The sequence below is a fragment of the Psittacula echo genome (genome assembly GCF_963264785.1).
Source record: "Psittacula echo genome assembly, chromosome: 2".
Lineage (NCBI taxonomy): Eukaryota > Metazoa > Chordata > Aves > Psittaciformes > Psittacidae > Psittacula > Psittacula echo.
The window spans coordinates 104,024,721-104,041,917 of NC_137737.1; the positions used below are offsets into that span (position 1 = coordinate 104,024,721).

Below are 17,197 nucleotides of genomic sequence, written 5' to 3' on the forward strand. Positions count from 1 at the left end.
TCCCCTTCCCCCCCTCCCCAGTTTGGTATAAAAATAAAATATTTCTATCCATCTCTATCAGAAATAATAAATGTGACAAGAAAGATATTTGTTGCAAAGCAGTTGATATGTCTGAAGAGTAGAGAAGTTTAAACAAAACCAAAATTATATCGGGTACTGGAATTTTAATCCCCAGTTCCCTTGACTATAAGCTAAACAGATCAGTATCTTACATCAGCTATTTTCAGCTCAACTTCACAGGAACACTCTTAATATTCTTTAAGCTATAATTTTAAATCTTTTTGTTTGAAATATAACACTGCTAGACTTTTTAAGAGCCATACTTTAAAAAAATCCACAAAAAAACCAACAAAAAACCCGCGTGATTTTCAGATAAATCTTATCTTTGAGGTTTTTGTTATGAATGGATTTACAAGCCATCAAGGTATTTACCCTGTTCAGGATAATCAATATAATTGGGCCTGACCCAAATATAATTTGAACCTGACCCAAAGTAATTCAAATAAGAGAAAAGATTGACTTCAATTAGCCTTAGATAATGTCCTAAAATATTTGTCAAATAAAATACAGAATCATTATACTCTCATAGCTACCCTTTAGGTTAAAGGTTATAGTTCTCCTAGATTTATAGTTAATTTGGATTTATAATCCTGTGCTCTCTTTCATTTTGTTTAATATCCAATTAAAAATCCTTGTCATGGATATAATTTTAAGCAAAATAGCAGAGAGGCACTTGGTTTCTCCTTAGTATTTAATGAATGAATGATGATGAATTATGAAAAATTAAAAATGGGTTTTATGTATAAACGGTGAATAGATGTAACTAGACAAGTATTACACATGCATTTCATGGTAACTCTTAATACAGCAACAATGCAGTATTTGGTAGTTGTGTGATACTAACCATGATGATGTTTAAAATGTACAGTTTCAGGAAATTAATGAAAATTAAACCACCCTTACTTGACACAAATCCCAGAGAGTACACAAGTCTCAGTTAATAATTTTGCATAGTATTGCACCTATGTTGAATATATATTTGATGGTATATGGTCCATATGGGAGAGAATTTCTTTCAGTCATTAATGTGGTAGAGATCCAACAAAATATGCAAAAGCAGCTCATTTTGAGAAATAGTCCTTATGTTCTCCACCGTACACTGTGCACTCTCCACAGATTGATTTCCAACATATTTTTGGAACAAATGGAGCATGGGTGAGGGGTAGAGGCATGTACTACCTACACACACCTACATGTGTATGTAGATAAACCTCAGTTCTCTGCAGTAGTTTCCATATGTCAATATGCCAGTACAGGACAAAGCAGAGGTAACTCATGCAAAAGGGAAATCTAGAGATATTGCTTTCAGGGCACAAGATAAAGGAGCAAAAATCTAATCACTGCTGCATGCTTCAGCTCACTTAAATGATCTAATTCTAAAAATAAAACATTGATTAAAAAAATATGTATTTTGTACAGAACATATTTTTTTAAGTACTGAATATCTCGGTTTTGCAGTCTTAGACTATCTTGTTATCTCTGTTTTTTCCAAAATGCAGCTATAAGAGAGATCTCATTGATGTATCATGACTTCATCTCCTCCCTGTTACTCCTCAAAAGCTGTGGTGTCCACTTTTCTTTCCAAAACTATTATTACCAGTTTTGCCATCCACATACTGTTTGAGTAACAATGAACAGGTTTCAAATGAGAAATAATGTCTATGGTCACTACTTAGGAAAATAAAAAAAGAGAAAACTCATTAGCAATGTTTTACTTATCTCATATTGGCTCTTAAACTAAGTTTCAAATACAAAAGCAATATTGACTAATGATTGCTGCAAGGCACTTAGGCAGGGAATATTATTTTTATCTCTCTAGATCTAATTTAGAGGCATTGTTTAACATCCAAAACCACATGAAGTAGTCTTTAGGAAACTAGCAAATCATATATCAGCAGTCTTACTGTAAGAGTATATCATATTGTGAAATGGTTTAAAATTAGTAAAGAAAAATTACACTTTCAAAAAACATATGACTCTCTTAACCTGTAGTGAGACTTCCCATGCACCAGTTTCCACTGAAATGGATTAAGTTCTCCTGCTTTTTTCCTCTTCATGCTTGCATTTATAATTTAAAGTAAAATTTACCAAAATCTTACCAGGCCAAACTCCTATCTGCTCTGAATTAGCACCTGACAACAGATGAACATTTGCTCTTTTTTAAATGAAGAGATAGTGGATTTGATGTTTAAACTCTTCCTTAATTCAAACTCAGGAAAAATTAGCATTTCTTCTTATATGACAGGGTCTGAAAGACATTCTTCTCTGATTTCACTGGCAATTTGAAACTATCTCATGCTGTACCCCAGTCCTTGCTGCTAGCATGTGTTTCCCAGGGAGCTGGATTTCAGTATTAGAAAAGATATACAGTAAACTGTAAATGATATAAGCAACACGAAAGAAATTATGCAGTAGCAGAAATTTGAAGAGTTAGTTAATAACGGACTTTATCTGAACAAAATTATGCATTATCACCTCTGAATACCATAGCATAGGTATGAAACTTATTATTGTTAATGAGAATTATAAAAAAAAGCCTCCAGGCACTGGAATGAGAAAAATACCATAAAATGCTTATCTGAATCCCTTCATAGCTATTTGAGTTTTACAACATTTTTGAAAGGATAAATACTTAATCTAGAATGTTATTTCCAGTTCAGCCTTGAAATATCTAACTGTTGCAGGTGCCTCATATATAATTAATTAGGTTAGTGTGATACAATGAAAAGTAAATTTTTAAAAAGGCGATAGGAACATTTCCCACAATACCAACAGTGTATTTTGCACTTACCCACAGGAGACATCTCAGGAACTCCAGCAGTGTAAGGACCATCCAGAAATTTTGGCTCATTGTCATTTATGTCCTGAATCTTAATGACGAACTCAGATTCTGGTTCCACGGGTTTATTAGTCAGCCTATCTAGTGCTTGTGCTCGGAGAGTATAGTAGGCCTGCTCTTCTCGATCCAGCCTCTTTGTAGCATGAATATCGCCCGTGTTCTCATCAATAATGAAAATGGAACTTGCCCCTTCGCCTGACAAGATGTATTTGATGGAACCATCTCCTTTATCAACATCGGAGTGAAGCTGGTGAAAAATTGATGAGAGATGAGATTAACTTACAAGAGAGTCAGTGCCATGGAGATATGTAAAAATAATTCTTAAGTCAAGCAGCAATACAGGAAATTTTATTGTTCTTGGAAAGATAAGCTGAATGTTTATCATGCACAGAATGCAAGGGACCATTCGAATCTGTCAGCTTGCTCTTTTGAGCAAGATAATGTCATTCTTTTCTGCAATCTCATTTTCAAATGTATCTAATATTGTCTTATAGTCTTCTCATCCCAGAGTTTTACATAGCCTCACAAACACATATACACTCATCTACACACATAATTATAACTGTGATTTTATTCCTACTTGAATTTAACTGCATTTCTGGTTTCAGATTATTATTCTACTAAAGGGTGAGACTTTAAATAAATGTCACTATAAACATAATGTCAGTGTGTGTTTGCTGCTGTGCATGTATGGGAAACGACATACCAAGCATAAAAAAGACATGGAACTGTTGGAATAAGTGCAGAGGAGGGCCACAAGAACGATCAGGGGACTGGAGCACCTCCCGTATGAAGATAGGCTGAGAAAGTTGGGGCTGTTGAGCCTGGAGAAGAGAAGGGTGCGTGGAGACCTCATAGCAGCCTTCTGGTATCTGAAGGGGGCTTATAAGGATGCTGGGAAGGGACTCTTCATTAGGGACTGTAGTAATAGGACAAGGGGTAACGGGTTCCAACTTAAACAGGGGAAGTTTAGATTGGATATAAGGAAGAAGTTCTTTACTGTGAGGGTGGTGAGGCACTGGAATGGGCTGCCCAGGGAGGTTGTGAATGCTCCCTCCTTGGCAGTGTTCAAGGCCAGGTTGGACAGAGCCTTGGGTGACATGGTTTAATGTGAGGTGTCCCTGCCCATGGCAGGGGGGCTGTAACTAGATGATCTTCAGGTCCTTTCCAACCCTATTTTATGATTCTATGATTCTGATGGGCCAATAAGTTCACTTCCATATCTTGTTTTCCATTATCTAATTTCAGAAAAACGAAGAGTCTAAGAAAGACCAAGAAGTGTCCTGGCACCATCTGAACTACACAGCATCGAAAGCCAGGTGTAGTTTCCCTGAGACTACTGTAGCAGGCACAGAACAAACGCATCTCAGTAGGTCAAAATATGTCTTCTATTGGAATTGCAAGACAAGTTTACAGAAATAAAATTTCTTCCTCATCACATAAGCTATTTAAAGTTACAGAGCAAGATTTCACAGGTTTTGTAGCTCTTTTATGTCTACTGAGTCTCACCTTCCTGTTACAGAACACAGACTCCAACAGTTCTCAGGTACCATTCATCTCCTATCAACAAAGCAATTGATGTGGATATCATAATTTGATATCTCATGTGGAAGTAATACATGCATGTGAATATTTAATATGGTATAAGTGAAAAGAACATCAGTAAATTTCAAAGTACATGCTCGCTACTTAAAAAGTGGATTACTAATTGTAAATAGCTAAGGGCAATGTCAAAGATGTTTAGATTCTTTATGTCTTTTATCTATTTTGTACCTATGCTAAGTCAATGTCATGTTGAGTTTGGAGGTAACACTGCTGTCATCATCATTATCATTTCCTCCACTAACATTTTTTTTTTTTTTCTCAGCTGGGAGTATCACTGAGATACTAATTGCTTCCAGAATACATGCAGAAAATTGCTATCTCAGGCATAACTTAGCACAGCTGCAAAAGTTTTCTTATTTCAGCAGGGAAATATTCATGATCAGTTTTTAGATGGATAAAAAGATGCTTATTTTTTTCACATTATTTCCTTATACTGTTTGGATATCTCATATTTACGTAATTACAGTACACTCCCTCTTTTAAGACAGAAATGGAGTCTGAGGTTTGTACTGGTTCAAAAAACACAGCTAGGATGTCTAAATCAGATTAACTACGTGATTTCAAAATATGGCTTATCCTCATTCTGCTGATACCTAACTCCTGAGATATCTAAATAAGCCTAAGATTTCTTTGATAGAGTTCCCCAAACATTTAAAGTCCTACTTCTCAGTATAGTCGAGAATAGTCAGTGCTGACACTGTGAGCAGATCAAGGTAAAATGTACCTCACATCTAGGCTCTTTCAAGATCTGCACTGCCTACTCCTCAGCCCTACTGGCTCAGGTTTATTCAATAAACCATACCTCTGTTCATTTCACAAATCTGACAGTAGGGCTCTTTCTGCTTTTTCAGACTTGACTGGGAGTACTCACCTTCCCTACAAAGGAGCAGTGGCCTGTGCAATTAAGATTCTGTCTGGCTTGTGTTTGATTTTGTTTTACTTTTTTTTTCTCTTTTCTTTTTCTTAGACCTATTTCAAGGTGCATAAGTCTCCTCTGAGCTACAGAGGCATTGTATGGGTTGCCCTACATTGCCAGAATCCTGCAATCTAGACTGAAATGCTGAGCATCACATTACCCAGGAACTGTAGTTATGGTATACAAAGATGCAATGTCTTTGTCTTCTTGAAGTGATTTAGTTTTCTCCATGTCTCGTATTCTATCAGAGTACTGGTCTTTCTGTTGTGGCTGAGACCCTCCCATTCTACTTGTAAAAGTTATTCGACTTTTTGCGGCATAGTTAAGGATGTGCTGGATGAGAGAAAAGTAGATGAGACGAGCATACACAGCAGTTTAACAGAAACAGCAGTTTTCTGAAGATTAGAGATGTACAAGTAGATCTCTTCAGGCAGAGGAGGGAAGGGATTCCATGTCTCAATTTGCTGAGAACAAAGCGCTGTCTCATGGAGGTGAAGCCAAGCCCATCAGCACACTAGAGTGAAGTACTCACACCCAGGTCTTGCACTGCAGGGCTGCACAGCCTCACTTTCACCTTATATGTAGATCCAGCTCTATCCTGAATAACTTTCTAGCAGTGTTTTGAAGCAAAAGAGACCTTCAGAGGAGAGGACAGAAGTGTAAATCCTCAAAGTTGCACTGAGTAAGGCTTTCATATCCAAGAGAAAGAAGAAATTCTGTAGCTTCAGCATTTCTCGCTAGCTAACTCAGTTGCTTGCTGATTAACACATTGTTTTTTAAGGAGTCCCACTCTGAGGTCCATAAATCTCCCCATGGATTACACTACAGTGGCTGGTGACCTGAAATGAAATGCTGAACAGAAGCCTCTTTTTGGAACCATGCCTTGATAGAAAACTGCTACTGCATGGATTAATAAAGTGATTAGCAATGACCTTTGTTACTCCAAGGTTGAGGCTCTGGGAGAGCAAACTTCTTTGTATCTTTTATTAAAACTTCGTACAACTAAGCCTTTAAAAAGCAATGCTGATCAAGTTAGTAAAGCACAATTCTCTACCCACTTAACCTAAGGAAGGTGATATAGCTCAAGATTTAGTTTACCTTTGGCACTATAGTACAATCAGTTCTGTGTAAAGCAGTCTAAGGATTTTTTTCCAGCACTTTTATGGGCATTTTAGTGTCAATCTGAGTTATCTTGAAAGTACAATACAAGAGAACAGTGCAAAAATAAACTAGGCTGGCAGAATCCAGATGTATGTTTGGTGCATTTTTCAAATCACCTTTACCCTGGTTCCACCCAACATAATGCTTCCAAACAGCAATCTTCAAAGTCATTAATACAGAAGTATCAGTGATTTGCAACTAAGAACAAAATTTTTGAATGCAGCAGTCCTGTATCATGTTTACATCTCTGCTACTACCGAATATGACTTCAAACTCCCTGTACTTCCAGCTATTTAGTTTAACATCCTAGGAAGAGAGAAGTAATACATTTCTTATAATGTTGGCTGTAGAAAACACTTTGAATGTTTGCTTTTTTTTTATTGGTGGTTTGTTGTTTGCTTATTTGTTTGGGTTTTTTTTGGTGTTTTTTTTTTTTTTTTTTTTTTTTTTTTTGGGGGGTAGTAATTCTTTTTTATAGAAGTGTATTTAAGAAAGAGACCTGGAATTTTTTATTTGTTTGTGTGATTAATTTTGCAACAATTATATAGAATTATATATTTGGTCCTCAGGAGTTTAAAGGAAGGCTCCAGAATGACTCTTTGGCAGTGCCATCTACTAGCTTGTCTATCACCCGTCCCGCTTTCTACAGAGATATTCAAGTAGGAGGCAGAGAGCTGCAGCTCAGCCTGTAGCTGCACATAGTGACTGTGACTTTCAAAGTAAAGAGGATCAAGACAGAGGCAGTTTCAAATCCTTGTTTCAAAAGACATGGAGGATTCAAGGATTCGATGGGTAGATCTCGTGTGATTCCATTCTAGAACATCCCAGAAAATTTTTCTTTCAGAAGAAGTTTGTAATAAACATAAATAAAATTCCTCCCTCTAAACGTCCCAAATGCTTCTCAGTATTAGAAAATGCTTGTTTAGATAGTGTGAGAGAAGAAAGCAGTCAGTTTAACTCAGTAGCAAAGGAACTATTACACTAAGTCCTTTAACAAATTGAATGTTGCCCTCACTTATATTTTTTGGCCCTGCAGCAATATAACCCAGTATAGGGTCACTAATGCATTTACATTTATATGGACCCTTAGGATGATGATTATTGTGGTTTTTTTTTTCAAGATCCCTGATAATCAGTAGTTTTTGGATTTTGTCTATTTGTAGGTACAGACCTATACAACCAAAAATGATGCCATTTTGTATCACTTGCCATTAAAGTATGTTAATGCAGTATCTTCAATAGCAAAGGACATTTGATTTTAACAGGAAGTAGAGATAATCCAGTATATCTGGTCACCACCAATATGCTTGAGGTCTGAATGAAAAGTTTTTCAATTCAGGCTCCTGTAAAGCAGGTGCAATGTTCATATGCCTCTCTTCCTAATTTTTTTCTTCCCCAAAGATCTATCTTTGCAGTTTTTCCTACCTGTGGCAGCATGGCTAATGTTTCATTGCAGAGTTTACAGATTCTCGGTGAAGAAGAAAAGCATGGGGAGAACATGAGGAGCTGCTGGGTTTTCAGCACCAGCAGGATCACAGAGGTAATGCTGATGAAGAGACAGAGCAAACATGAGATGCTTCAATACAACCTATCTCCATAGCTCCCTCAGACCATAAGAAATGTGCACTTACTTGCAGAACACCTGAAAAGTTTTCTCAAGGAAGAGTTACCTTGCCTGCACCCTTTCCTTTCCTGCTGTGAAAATAACTGGAAAGGGAGGAGAGGAATGAAAACTGCCTCCTCCTCATGCTTGTGCAGGCATCCATAGTTCTTGGTGATACAGAACTGATGCAACTGTAGCTTTATTCCTTCCTTCTCACTAAAAGCACAGGACTAGGAAACAAGAAAGGACAAAAGGAGGAAAGAACACCAAACCAGGAGCAATTGTCTTGTCCATTTATAACCATAATTCACTATCACAAAACAACTTAGAATTGATTGTGGGATGAAGACACTCTTGGCTTCATATACAACATGCTTTCCCCTCCCTGCTTTCTGGGAAGACTTAAAAAAGGAGCTTGTCAGGTGTATGCAGATTAAATATATAATAACAGAAGATGAAAGAAAACAGGTGATTTGAAAAAAGATACTTTGGCTATTTCAATTAAAGCTTGCTCATTAGGAGAGCTAGATCCTTAAAACTTCAGTTCTTGTATTCAGCATTTACTGTGGTTGCACCTAGAATGTTTTGAATTCCCTTTTCCCCTCGTATTATACTGCTAGTAGGTGTTTTGAATTGTGATTACTTATGAAGCACTAGATATTTGTATATTTTTTCTTTTGAAAATATAAGATTATATTTGTTAACTATCAGGATAACAAAGTGTTCAATGTTGCTGATTTGGAGCAATTTCAATCAAATAATATCTAATATTTAAAATTCATCATAGAAAATCGAGTTAAAATTTAAATAAAATCCAGTGTGAAAGCATGCCATGTTTCCCCCATTTAAGGGCCTCATGAACAATTAGTTACTAATACAATTGTTTTCAGCAGGAGCTATGAAATTCTCACTCTTATAAACTGTAGCCATATTTCAATATCAATAGCTTAAGATATCTTTTTCTTTTTCAGTATCATTAGAGAAGTCATGTGGGAAAGATTTCCCAACATTTTATTGATGTCAGCAGAGGCTCGTGATTCATAAAATTGACTTCACACCCAGACTCTAGTGAAAGTGTTATTCAGCAGGTAATGAATTTCTTATAAAAGTTTTTTTTTTTTTTTTTTTTTTTCCCAAGAAACATTAAGAAAGTGATAAAGGAGTTCCTGGAGGGCTTTTGTTTGCTTTTGGTTTTATTAATTTATGTAAAACCATAGTATAAGCCTGGGTTCGGAAAGAAATGTGCTTGTCTTTGTTCTGTTCTTTCGGCATAACAGATAATACTGAGGACAAGAGATCAAATCAATATAAATGACTATAGACAAATCCCTAACATTTCTAATTAGAGTTTGAAAACAAGGAATGTGCTTGTAATGCTGCCAGGGATTCCTTGTCTCAGCAGTGTTGTCAGTACAGTAGGGAACGAACACAGACAACAACTATGCTACAGTGGCACAACTTGCCACTTTGACATACTGGCAATTTCATGCACTGTTTTGTTGCCTCCAGACTTTGTCCTTGTTAAGCAAGTGCAGAGATAGTCACGTGGGAATACAAGGTACCATGCTGTAGACCACAGTATAACCATATTATATTTATCTAACACGAGCAGCTGGTGACAGGCTTGCCCAAAACCCAGTCAGCCTAGACAAGATTTCTGTACTGACTTGATCTAAAACTGTCAAAATTCTGTCTGGAGTGCTCAGAGCTGACCAAAGATCTGAGAGTTCTGAGACAACTAAGGTCCAAGACATTCCTGAGATCTCTTCACATCCAGCTCTGTCCTTATAGGCTGCATGAACTCAGATTGTCTCTGACTCCTCTTTTGTCTTTCTATGGGTAATGCTAGAGCACTACAAATGACTGGAAGTCAATATATATATCCAGGATCATCATAAAGGCACTGAGGTAATGAGAGATTACCTATCACATGAGAACATTTCACATTCAAGGTGAAACAAAGCCACATCCCTTTGGGAGTACCAGCTGTATCATCCCACAATTTGTCATTAATAGCCCTTCTGCAGATAAATTGTATGTCATTTGGTGTATTTTGACCTCCAAGATCTTCATATTTAACATGTATCTAAAGCCAATGAGAACAAAGCTCCATCTATAATCAAGCTATTTATACATGTGCATGACTAAGAAAGCATAGGATAAGACAGAAAATAAATAAGATGTATAAAGAGGGAAGAGAAGAAACACAGGAGATAGGCATGAGGAAAACCAGTGAAGACATGTCAAAGGACAAATGACAAGCTAAAGTGGGAGGAAAAAGCAATGAAAAATGAAAAGTACAAATGAAAGAAAATGTTGAAGTAGTAAGTGGAGCTGGTCGTCAGTGACTAATCAGTATTGGGCAAGAACAGTATTTGGGAGTAAAGCTGTATAACTTTGCAAGCATCTTCCTTTCATGCTCTGCTTAGTGTAATGGTAATTAAAAACGCTGATAACCTGAATCTGGTCAGGTGTAATTTTACTGACAGTGTATATTAGTACTATTCCAAGTCTACAGAAAAAGCCTACTCTGGGGGAGAAAGAAAAAGATTAAAAAAAAAAAAAAAAAGAAGGAAAAAGAAGGTGCAAATCAAATTTTAAAGTGCTGGAACTGAGGAGCAAACATAAACAATGACCAGTGGGCATGGAGAATAGCGTAAAAGTCAGCTTGTTCTGAATGAACTAAGCATAATTTTAAAACAAAACTCCCCATTTCCCATTTTAAAGTAGTTTCTTTTTTGCTGGTTTTGCAGACTATACATTTCTGTGCCAAAGAAATTAAAATAGTAAGAATTTTTATTAATTTACTCAGATACATTCTTTTCCATGATCAAACTTTGAACAACCAGTTAGGCTTTACTAGCCTTTCTTTCCTCTATGTTGTTTCCTCAATAAAATGTTCAGAAATGTTAGTGGAAGATTTTAGTGAAAAAATATAGATCTTATACTCTCAAGTGACTGATCAGTGCTCCAGGAGGATAATAACCTTATCACCTCAGTCAGGTAAAGTGAAGTGAATATTTAATTTTGCTAACCTGTTGAAAAAGGGGTTTTAAATGGTAAAGAGAACAGTGAAACATCTAGTTCCTTGATGGTTATTGTTCAAACAAAATTCAAAATAGATGTACCAAATCTCTAAAACTGACACTTCATAACATTCCAGTGAGTATCTAAGTAAGCCCTCAAGGCTTCCAAGCGGAAGACAAAGTTCAGATGAAAGGTTCCTCTAGGAATAAGAGATACTGTCATCTAAAGTCTAGCAAATTGAATAATTAAGAGGAAATACTGAAAACTGGATATGATTAGAATAATCATGTCACATGTTTATGACATTTTTTCTCTTAAAACCAGTTGTGTCTATAGTATTCTCACCCTCTGTATACTTATATAATTTAGCTTTTATATAATGGCATAGTGATTGCGATTATCTATGTTTACAATGTATGCGTATGTTAAAGTGTATGGATGTACGCACACATATTTTTCCTTATCTCCCCTCTTCTTTTCCGATCTCTGCAGATGCTGTACGCACAAATCTGTGCTTTCTTCCCCCAAGTTATAATAAGAACATGAAATGCCCTGTGGCGACAGGGAATTGTGCAACCAGCCCATTAAGATTAGTGCAGCTACAGGAAGAACTCAGAAGCAACTGCTGCTGTAGATGGAGCTGAGTGGGCATATGTAGCCATCTGAGTATTCTTGAGGAGTTTTAAAGCACCATCATCATGACATGTCACTTTCCAAAATGACTGTTTGTCATTCACACTCTTAAAAAGACAGTTTGGCAGCTTTGGGAGGTAAAAGCCATCTGTATGCTGTGCATCATCATGTGCTAATTGCATAATATTTATTGGGGGTGGGGGGATAGCAATACTGTATTGTAGCACCACCAAGAGCCTGCAGGCAACATAACACGTTCAGAGTAGGAATGCTAAAAAGAGACTTGCTTTCCCTTCACACACACTTCAAGCTTTTCAAAAATTATCTTGCTTAAATTTAGAATGCAGAAACAGACTACAGTGTTTGTAAACAATATGCACATTGGAATCCTTACAGACCTGTTCAACATTCAGCTTTGGGGCTTTTTGTTTTTTTCCCAACCGCTCTCAGTCTATCAGTACTTATTCCTTGAAGTACTCATTGTGAGTATTTCAGTAACAAAACTGCATCACTGACAAACTAAGTGGATTTGCTGTCTGATCTAGCATATAAAAACTGCTTCTGTTTTTACCCAAATAAGGGTTTTTTTTTGATTAAAAACCCCACAATTACTAAATGCTCATTTATAAAAATGCCTAAAGCAATTAAATCATGTGAAAATACCACCAGAGTGAATTTCTAGTTACAAATTCCTGAATAGTTATTCCTACGAGCTGTATTTGGGTCTCTGCATTTTCTTATTCTCCAGGAAAGGGACCAAGTTCTCTTCCATACATACCAATAGTATTTTCAAATGATCCACATTTATTCATAATGCACCATACTACTCAGTGTTATAGACTAAACCAATGTCCAGTGGTTTGATTTATTTTGGTCCAGTGATTTGATTTATTTTGTTGCCAAGAATCACTGAAGCTGTAAGACAAAATTCTCTTAGAGTCACTACTGTCTATTTCAGCACTGTAATAAAATTTTGTGAGGATGCTTTCTCCCTGCATTGTCCACATATAGTTTCTATGAATGTGATCGTGTTTGAAAAATGTAGCATGGCAAATAAATACCTAAGACCCTAGTATAATTCATAGAAAAATATCTCCGGGCTGTCAGATGTACATGGCTTGAAAAGTTTATGCATGTGTAGCAGCTTACTATAACAGAGCCTTTGAGAAATGTCACTCATTCTTCTTCTTAAATTACTTCTGCATTACACATGAAATAATCTCCTCTTGCACAATATTAATATACATACGGTACCGTTCCTTGAGTATACAATTTTCTTGAATGAAATACATGTATGTATATGTGCATAAAATATATTTTTACAAGGATAAGAATATTTTCTGTCCTTTTACCACTGTACATCCTTTATTAATTATTTATGATTTAAAAAGGGGCCTTATTTATTTATTTATATGACTAGAGAATGCATGAATGCACTTTGCCCTATGGCACAGTAAAGAGGGGAGATGAAACAAGAAAGGCAATAGCAGAATTTGCATACCTGCAATAAGGCAAAATTAATGCTTTTACTTTTTCCATGTTCTTGAAAATAAAAAAAAGAAAAAAGAACACTGATTGGAAAGTTTTTTCTCCCATATTGCTTTTTCTACTTAGCTGTGGTAATTCAGGCCTAGGATTTCAAACACGGAAAATGAGAACATATTAGAGATTCTATTTTTTGATAGCTAACTCTGTTAATCGAAAGAATTATCTGTAATAGCACTGAGCAGGAAAAATAATCCTATACATTTCTTGTTTGAGTACCTTATCAATAATATCAAATTTGCAAACAAAAATTCATTTCATAAGAAAGTCTTTTCAGAGATAAGAGATGTACTTATTCTGAATGTCTTTATTTTAAAGTGGAAATTATACCTCCCATATTGCCTCCTTTTTGTCAAACTGCTGATCTATAGTTTAGAGTGATTATCGTGTTTCTGCTTCAACTATCCAAAATAGCTTGCAGTATTGCTTGGTTGATAATGATTTTTCTCATAAGAACCTGCTTCTGAAGAACATTAGTACCAAGGAATAGATACCCAGAGGGTGCAGAGCTTTTTTCTATTGTTTGGGTTTGGGTTTATGTTGTATCAATTCCTGAGATTTCATTTGCTCTTGAAAGTTTAATGGTACTAAAAATCCACTTACAATCTTACCTTGCATGTTTGTGGGAAGTGCTGAAACCCTGATAGACTAGAAGACAATGGTAAAATATGTAACTGTAAAGCAGTTGAAGTAATTACTGTGAGTAATTGTGCTTGTAGAAGCTTATACTGCACCAGACTACAGATGACAGCAAGAATTGGTAATTTTAATGATGAAAGTTTTACAATAGAGGAAAAATGTAATTAACTGGGTCCACAGCCAAACGGACGTGTAGTTTCCTGAAAACAGTTAAGGACTTTTAATTAATATTTCTGAAACTGCTAAAGTAAAGCAGAATTAACATGTTGGGTTACATCTCCATATTTAATATACATAAATGATAAAATCTATGACAGGGCATCAGTGTTTGTTATTGTGGTTTGCTTCTTAAAAATTAAATTCCTACTTCTTTTTTTTAGAAAAAGTTTTATATGTTTGCATAAATGCAAACTTAGTGATGATATTCCTGACAGATTTATAGTCACCTTCAAATTGACATTTTTTCATATGATAATATTGGTTATATATTATAAAATATTTCACACCAGCCAGATATTTCTTAAAGCATTTCCACAAACCTAATCTCAAAAGTATTCCCAGTAAAATCAAGATACTCCTAGATTTTAAGTGCAAAATTAAGAATTTGACACAATGCCTGTATCACACACAATTAGTCAGTGGGAAGTCCTGTTGGGAGAAGAGTCGTAACTGCTCAGAGTTGACAGTGAGTCAAGGAAATAGAGAAAGAACATAAGGTTTTGAATGTAAAATTTTACTGCAACATTTTAATATGAATAAATTATTTCATATGGAAAGTGCAGCAATGAAAATCTATAGCAAAGCATTACAGCTTCATAGCTAGAATGACAATACAACATGATAAAACAATGCACGACCAAATAAAGTGCAGTACTAGATATCTTCCTGTAGACGCTTGCCTTGTCTCTACAGGACTTAAAATGAGTTCCCTTACAAAAAGCAGAAGAATCCCTTGGTTAACTTATTACCTTACAACACAAGTTACTGTGGTCAGTGTGTGTTTACATTTCATTTAGAATCTCTTTTTCAGACTGGCTTGATTAAACGTTTCCATAGTGTTTTCTATTAACTAGTGTGACTGGTTCAGTAAAGGTAAAACACTGAATGACAGACAAGTTGTTCTTTTTTCGGTAGGCTCTAAAATTCCCTGCCCCCTACTCTTATGTACTTAAATGATGATGGTTTATCACAGTGATTTTTAACCCAAAGTGTTTCTAAAATACATACCCCACCATCTGTATATACTGTCGAGTTAATTAACAGCTCATTGCTCAAAACTTAGTTGAAAGAAGGAAAATTTAACCCTGTGCTACATCAAACAAAATCTCTGTTTTAGAATTCTCTTAATAAGGAAATCATCATTACCCATGTACAGCATGTCAGGACTAGCTTAACATTCATAAAAGTTGGTACTAAGCATATGCCTAAGCGCCTTTCTGAAATAGAGCCTTAATCCCTGTGCAAAGGAAGGGTACTTTAATGAACAACAATGTGCATCACAGACTAATTATAAGCAGCAGAACCAAAAGCTTAAGTGATTCCATTACATAAATTTACACTGTAGCCATTCAGTATTCAGAACAAGCTGAAGTAGGGTATGCACAGTAAGTAGGAACATTTGAAAGTCTGCCTTAAACCGTTCAGATAATTTAAAATGATGCTTCTCAAATAAATACTTTAAAAGATTTGATTTATTCCTAACTTTTTTTTCTTCTTTTTTTTTTTTTTTTCTTTTTTTTTAATCATTCACATTTGCATATCTGCCAGGGTTTTCAGTTATAACCAGACTGATCTCAAGATCGTAATTCATATTTTGATAGGCACTTTTACTTCATAGTATTACAGGCTGGGAAATAAATTCTTGTAATGCCCATGTTTTGTGCTGTTTTCCAGAAAGCAGCTGGGGGGAGAAGATAATGCATTGGTATTTCAAAACCATAACAAACTACTTTAACATGAACAATACTAGGTTAATTTTAAAGCCTTCCAGCTTAGAAGGAATTTAACAGCTATATGTAAAGGGCAGTGCTCTCCTGGTGCCTTTTTCTATTTTGGTGAGTATGATGAGGGTATAATAAAGATAATCTCATCAAATTCCTATGCATTCATAGAATCATAGAATCATAGAATAGTTAGGGTTGGAAACAACCTTAATACCATCTAGTTCCAGCCCTTCTGCCATGTGGCAAGGATGCCTCACTCTAGACCATGTCTCCTAAGGTTCTGTCCAACATGGGTTTAAATAGTGCCAAAGATGAAACATTTAACACTTCTTTGGGCAACCTGTTCCAGTGCCTCACTACCCTCACAATAAAGAACTTCTTCCTTATATCTAACCTGAACTTCCCCTGCTGAAGTTTGAATCCATTACTTTTTGTCCTATTACTGCAATAATGAGAGAATGTATTTATAGATTAAAATTGAAATTCACTCATCATTTTTCAAAGAACAAATCCAGAGATATGTTTTGCCATGTACAGTGCTGATGCCAACCCAGAATTTTTTCATCTGTTCCTCATGTTTTCACCAGAACACATGCTTTCTGTGTTTCTTACTCACTGCTGTTAAATGCTGGAAATCTAATAAATTTATATGCTATTGATAAACAAATGATGAGAAAATACTGAAATGGCAGGTTTTATTTTACACTGATCATGTATACTTGCTGAATCTACATTAACATTCAAATTGGGCATACCTGTTTGTAATTCTGAAAGCCATCTGGATTCTACTGAAAGTGTTCAAAGTTTTCCTTCAAAAACTCATTTCTCAAGGTTCCAGTATTTCAAATAATTTGAGAACTTTATATTTACATAAAGCTCCCTCCGTTTATCTGAAACAACGTGTTCACTTGCCACTATGGACAAGTTGCATAGGATACATAATTCAAATTCTTAGATGGCCCCTGATGAAATTAGAGCACTCTTATCTAATGATCATTTTTATGTTGTTCTCCTTCTGAGTGAGCTCTAGTTCAATGAAAATAGGCACAGAATGAGTTCCTTATGAGAACACTCACTGCTTCTGATGCATTGTGGTCAACATGAAGCTACAGGAGTTATTAGTATTGTGTATTCTACCAACTGCAAACAATATCAGTCATCTGAATTTACTCTTGTCTACCTTAAATGTTTCAACTCAGATGACTGTTACTAATTTGTCTGTCATG

The 17,197-nt window shown here is 35.7% G+C and overlaps 1 protein-coding gene across 1 annotated transcript in view; it reads right to left on the reverse strand.

Moving 5' to 3' along the window:
* Window positions 1-17,197, reverse strand: part of LOC308218203 (cadherin-7) — a gene marked incomplete at its 3' end in the record, with an annotated part of 82,289 nt that overhangs the window by 48,196 nt on the left and 16,896 nt on the right. Inside the window, exon 2 of the mRNA XM_080611961.1 lies at window positions 2,852-3,146. Coding sequence (XP_080468087.1) covers window positions 2,852-3,146 — 295 coding nt within the window. The remainder of the gene's footprint in view (window positions 1-2,851; window positions 3,147-17,197) is intronic.